Raw genomic sequence first — 6,376 nt, forward strand, 5'->3', positions numbered from 1 at the left:
TTCAAATTTTAATGGTTTACACCTTATCAACGGTCGTCCTGCGAGACGTTAATGTCCGTGTATCTTAACAATCTGACTATGTGTATTTTCCTTGGCCACAGGTCAATACAATTATGATAATTTGTAAGCTCCTAGCGAGGTAACGTGATCTTGGCAAGGTTTGACTTTAAAATTATACGACACCAGACAATGATTCTTTATAAATGCAAACACAAATTTATTGGCTATTCTAAATTACATTGACCTAAGCTAAAACACACATACACACACACACACATACATACAGTCCTGAAGAATGAAAATGATGTTAACGGAGTTCTGAGGAAAGCCCAAAGTTTTAGCAAGATATTCGCTACAGTTCTCTTACTTGCATCATTGATCTTCTTTACGACTGTAGATAGCTGGGGAGGAGAGTCCTTAGTTTTTCCGGTGGAATGCGGAGATTCAATCGTTCATTTGTGCGATATTCGCAGAGGCCTTACATTGTTCAGGTGTGTTTGATTAGGGTTGGAGCTATACCCTGCAAAAAAGTAGATGTTAAAGGGCCAGAGTTGAGGGTCTAGTTGCCCTGGAGAAAAGTGCTTATCAACTCCTACCCTGGGGACCCACCGTTCTGAACATTTTGTATGTCTTTATTTCTTGAGCTGATTGTCTGAATTAGGTGTCAAATAAGGAAGACATGAAAAATGTTGTAGAGCAGTGGACCAGGAGTCCCCAATACTGCACAGTTTGCATGTCTCTCGAATCAAACACCTAATTTAGATCATCAGCACATTAGTAGAGATTCCAAGGCTGGAAATTGGCATGTCAGACAAAGAAGTCATTCAGCATGTGCAGTGCTGGGAGTTCTCTAGGTACAGGGTTGAAAAACACTGCCTTGACTACACTACTTCTTTTGAACAAGAATAAACTTTAGGTGCAATATCCATTCCTGAAATGTCAACCATCAGCGCTGAACAGGGTAAGGATCAGTCTCTCCACATTTAAAGGGGTCATATGATGCTTTTTTAAAGATCATTATTTTGTGTATTTGGTGTAACAGAATATGTTGACATGCTTTAATGTTCAAAAAACACATTCTTTTTAAAATACTGTACATACTGTACGGTCCTCTATGCCCCGCCTCTCTCAAACGCTTCGTTTTCTACAAAGCCCCCTCCTTACAAGCCGTTTTAGGGGGGCGTGGCAGAGTCTTAACTTTGATAATATCTCTTTGGTTTTGAGACTTTATTCTTTGCAACTTCAGGGATCTTATCTACACACAATCAGCTTGTAACACTCCAAAGAGAAAGGAAAACTTGAAATCGCATCATATGACCCCTTTAAGAGAAGTCAGACTGAAAGTGCACGCTGCAGTGACCAAGCCTCTCATCAGCAGAAATAATCAAAAGGCTAGGCTCACCTTTGCGGAGGAGCATCTTGTGTGGAGAGAGGAGAATTGGTCCAAAGTTCACTTTAGTGATGAGAGCAAGTTTAATTTGGGTCCGAAGGGAAACATTTTGTTTGGCATCAAACGGAGGAAAGACTGAAGCCAGAGTGTGTAAAGAAGTCCGTGAAAGGTGGAGGAGGAAGCGTCATGGTTTGAGGGATGTTTTCTGGAGCAGGAGTTGGGCCGGTCACGGTTTGCAAACAGAACCCAAATGCAGAACAGCCAGTGGAGCTTAAACAAAGGATCTTTATTAACAAAAATAAGGAGTAACACAAAACTGGACTAAAAACAAACAGATAACCACAAACATGGCTTGAAACAAAAGACCCGTGGTAGGGTAAACAAAACAAAACAGGCAGAGCAGAGCAAATAAGCAGAAAGATATGACTTGACTAGACTGACCAGTAACCAGGGAAACAGTGAACGACGACGAACCAGCACAGGACAGAAAACACAAGGGGAATAAATGGGGAGCAGACAAGGAGGGTAACGAGGCAGACACAGGTGGCGCAACTGAACCAATAACCAGATAACAAGAAGGGTGGGGTCAAGACAATTGACAGGAGAGCACATGGCATAAACAAACACACAACAAGCCATGTGCTCAAACAAGGACACAGGAGACCTCTGGTCGCCATCTAGGGCACACCAGCTGATGACAGTGACAGGGCCTCTTATACAGTTACATGGCAGGGTGAATGCAAATGTTTATCAGAACCTCCTTCAGCAACATGCGGTACCTTCCCTGCAAGCATCTCCCAATTAGCCTGCAATTTTCATGGAAGACAATGTCCCCGTCACACTGCAAAATGGGTAAAGCAGTTCCTTAAAGCTAAGAACACTGAAATAATGAAATGGCCTGCCCAGAGTCCTGATCTAAGCTCCACTGAAAATCTCTGGAAAAATCCTTGGCAACAAAGTTATGGAAACCCACTACAGTCACCGAACTATGGAAGAGAATTGAAGAAGAGTGGACCAAGTTCACACCAGCGCATAACTAATATCACTACATATTTTGAGCTGTGAAGATTAACAATATTTCAGAAAAAATAAAGTATTTATAGATTGTTCTCTAATTTTGATCTCCACTGTATGTAAATACATTATTGACCAAAAAAAAAAACACCTATTGTGCCATCTAAAGAGAGATTCTAACCCAACTTCCAAAAGGGGGCATACATGTTCAGTTTGATAGGCACTGTAAACAGCACAGGAAATAAGGTATGGTTGTAACTATCATGGACTTCATCCATCATAGAAGGGGACACAAAATGTCCAAAAAGTTACAATTTTAAGGGTGGTCTGCCTTATCGGTCTAACAGCACTCAATGTTTGAGATGGGCAATAATTTATCAAAAAAATAATACATTTATTTGTTTGATTTATATAATGCTATTTTTTAATTGTCAATGTGAGAAAACTAGATCAGCTTGTTTTAGCATATTATTCACTTATTATTTACTTAGGCCATATTGAATCAATTTAATAAACATTACCTTTTTTTCTGGTAGCTATTCAGTAAATTCACTTGTCTAAGAAAAAGATTCATAAAACTCGAAGTGGGACAGTTATCATTCTCAGGCTTAATCTAGAACATGGTAAAACATGTTGTTTTGTGGTTGGGACATTAATTTATTAACATAAAATATTATATGCATTATTTTGCAGTAAATAGCTCTTTAACTATTTTTCTATTTCTATTTATTTCTTTAATTATCTCCTAATATAATAAGATATATAATATATCTCTTATATAATATATATCCTTATTTAAGATAAACTAGAATAAACACTAAGATAGGCTCTGGAGTTTTTATTGAGTTTAATTAGTCCCAGGTTCGGTTTGTACGTGGTTGTTAAAGAGAGCAAGATGCAACAGTTTAGGGCTTGACAGACTGACAAATTATATTAATTTTTTAATAAATAGCCTACTCTAGCTTGAAAAGGTGTGGGGGTAATTTCAGATGACCTATCAGATGTATTTAATAAAAAAAAAAACTTTATAATCTATAATAACATTAAACTTATTTAATATTTTCTCTAAACCTTCTTGGATATCAAGACAGGCACCCTGCAATTCTGGCCAAATTAAAGATACGTTGTGTGTGAATTTGTACATGTTATAATGTAAGCATCATTAATGATCCCTTGTGTTTAATAAAAGATTGATTAGTGAAATTAAAGGGGTTATATGATGCGATTTCAAGTTTTCCTTTCTCTTTGGAGTGTTACAAGCTCTTGGTGCATAAAGAAAAGATCTGTAAAGTTGCAAAGACTAAAGTCTCAAATCCAAAGAGATAGCATGTCAACATATTCTGTTACACCAAATACACAAAATAATGATCTTTAAAATAGCATCATATGACCCCTTTAAATAATTTCATAAAAAATTAGAATGATTAGTAATTGTCTCTAATTGGCCTGATTAGCTAAGCCTGCAAAACACTTCTTATTTAGTGGTACAGTATTGCATTATTTGTAGATTATATTTAATAGTTTACACTTTGCATAAATTTGCTATTAAATTAATCACTAATTTGCCATTAGTTTTTAAAAGGTAACGTTACATTATTCGGTACTCTACACTTAAAGATTTCCTTTTAGGAGCACTTGTGCTCCTACTTAAAAAAAATTTTAGGAACACTTTCTGATCAATGAGAAAAATTAACCTTCCCATTATGAGGCAATATTTGACTCTTTAAAGTTTACCTTTCTAATGCCATTTTTTTTCTAACTTTATTAAATGTATGTCATCTTTTGTGTAAAAAAATATATAACATATAACTTATTTTAAACAATAAATTCAATTAAAATAATAAGATACAATCAGGAAGAATAAGTTACCAGTCAAATGAAATCAGCATCAACAATTTATCTTTTCACTAGGTGGCACAGAAGAACACAGATTAAGGAATATTTACAGACTGTTAAACGAGACTCAGAGGTGAATGTATTTAAATTCATAATAACAATGTTATGAGATTAATGTTTTAAAAATAAAGTTTTGAATATAGAAATATTAAAGGATTTAAATAGCTCAATTTATATTTTTAAAATTAAACTGAAACCGCCAGTAGGAGGCGGTAAGTCACTGTCTTTGTCACTGAATCATTCATGACACCCATATCTGGTACTTAAGTAAAAAGACGGGTTTTATGCCTAGGGTTAAAAGATTACACTAACATTAGGCTACTTTGCCCATCGCCGTTGTAGATCAACTATAAAGGTGCAAAATGCATTTACTTACACATATTTGAGAATCGAGATTCATGATATAGCCTAGTTAACACGTTTGGGAATATTTCAAATAAAAAGGAAAAAATTAATAAAACATATAAGCCTTAAAACAGGTTATACAGCGATATAGTGGCTGCTGTGTGTCACATGACAAGCATGACGAGCCACCCCAGTTAACAGTTTCTGGTTTCGGCCCAGTGTGTTCATTCGGTTTTGGTTTCGGTTTCAATATATCAATAATATTTCAATAGTATCTGCATATTTCAGTCTGATTTAAATATGTCAAATCGTAATTATTACCTCGATAATGATGGTGTTGTCCTCTTGAAACGTATGCAAAAAAGTCCTTGCACATGGCCTGTCTGAATTAAAGACCACAAACGGCAGTACACTAAGCGCTTCTGCGCCCGTCAGGCTATATTATTCTAAACATAAAGACGATGAACAATGTAATTGTGTGGTGTTGCAGATGAAAAGGACCGAGGCCAGGGCTAACTCTACACAACGGGATTTATTTACAACAAAGACCACCAGACAACTCTAGTCACAGTAATCATCAGAACTCTCTCAATCTCCTTCTCTATCTTGTTGCTTATCATGTTGTTATACTGCCATCTAGCAGTCATGTGCAGAATCACAGTGTTTCACAGAACACAACAAATTGCTGTTTGAATTCTTAATATACCTTGCTATATTTAAATTTATTACATTTACTAAATGTATTGTCCTTGATTCTTATTAAGTTTTTATTGAAAATCGAATAACTGCTCTTTACTGATGTTGTGAAGCGACGGCAGCGATGTGATTGTGAAGGATGCTGTTGCTGTAAGGCGTGTCTACGCCACTGATATGCCAACACATGACCCTGAAAATGGGCAGGGCTCTGCGGCACGGAGGATGCTGAAGGATGCTGTTGTGATAGGGATGCAGGTACTGTAGAGCCCGTAGAGCCACATGAACCAGCGTCAGAAAATGGGCAGGGCTCTACGGCATCTCTACTTAAACCGAAACTGAAAATTCGGGAAACACACGAAAACCTGAAAACTGAAAACTAAAACTGATATATTTTTTTTTAAGTAGACCTATTACATATCCTTTGTTAATAAGGAGGTCTATACACATTCTAAATAAAATTCTAAAACTTTGTAAGCAGTTACATTTGTTGTACACTAAAAAAAAAAACACCTTTTCTAAATATTGTAAAATGTTATAAAAAGTGACTATTCGTTTTTTTTCCCGGTGGCAATACTACCTAGGCTACATAGCCTATATTGCACTTCAGGCATTTTATCAAGCACAACAAATGACAAATTTTCCCTTTCAAGAATTCTCGGTTTCGTACACGTTTACTGAGATTTTGACTTTAACCATATAAACACTCTGTATAATTTATTCTTCTTTAAAATGGAAAACCATAATTATTACCTCGATGATGACAGTGTTGTCCTTTGGAAATGTAGCCATGTCCTTGTTGCATGAGCTGGTCTCTGTCTGAATTACAGGTCGGAAGCGGCAGAACACTTTAATATTATACTTAGCTGATGCGGCCGTCATGATAATAGGCTATACAATAATATATTTTAATATACAAACAGAATATCTGAAATCTTTAGAAGAAATATAATCTGATGCTAATAAATTTATCCTTGATTCTTATTAGTTTTTTTTTTTTTTTTTTTGTAAATTGTAACCACAGCAAGATGATCAGTT

General features: G+C 35.9%; 1 protein-coding gene across 1 annotated transcript in view; it reads right to left on the reverse strand.

Annotated features, from left to right (window-relative positions):
* The window catches only part of LOC107728515 (kinesin heavy chain-like), a 39,216-nt gene extending 32,996 nt beyond the window's left edge, over nucleotides 1–6,220 (reverse strand). Inside the window, exon 1 of the mRNA XM_016538718.1 lies at nucleotides 6,092–6,220. Within this exon, the coding sequence (XP_016394204.1) occupies nucleotides 6,092–6,220 (129 nt within the window). The remainder of the gene's footprint in view (nucleotides 1–6,091) is intronic.
* Between the last annotated feature and the right edge of the window lie 156 nt (nucleotides 6,221–6,376).

This window comes from Sinocyclocheilus rhinocerous, unplaced genomic scaffold, assembly GCF_001515625.1.
Source record: "Sinocyclocheilus rhinocerous isolate Xijiao unplaced genomic scaffold, SAMN03320098_v1.1 scaffold3047, whole genome shotgun sequence".
Classification (NCBI taxonomy): Eukaryota; Metazoa; Chordata; class Actinopteri; order Cypriniformes; family Cyprinidae; genus Sinocyclocheilus; species Sinocyclocheilus rhinocerous.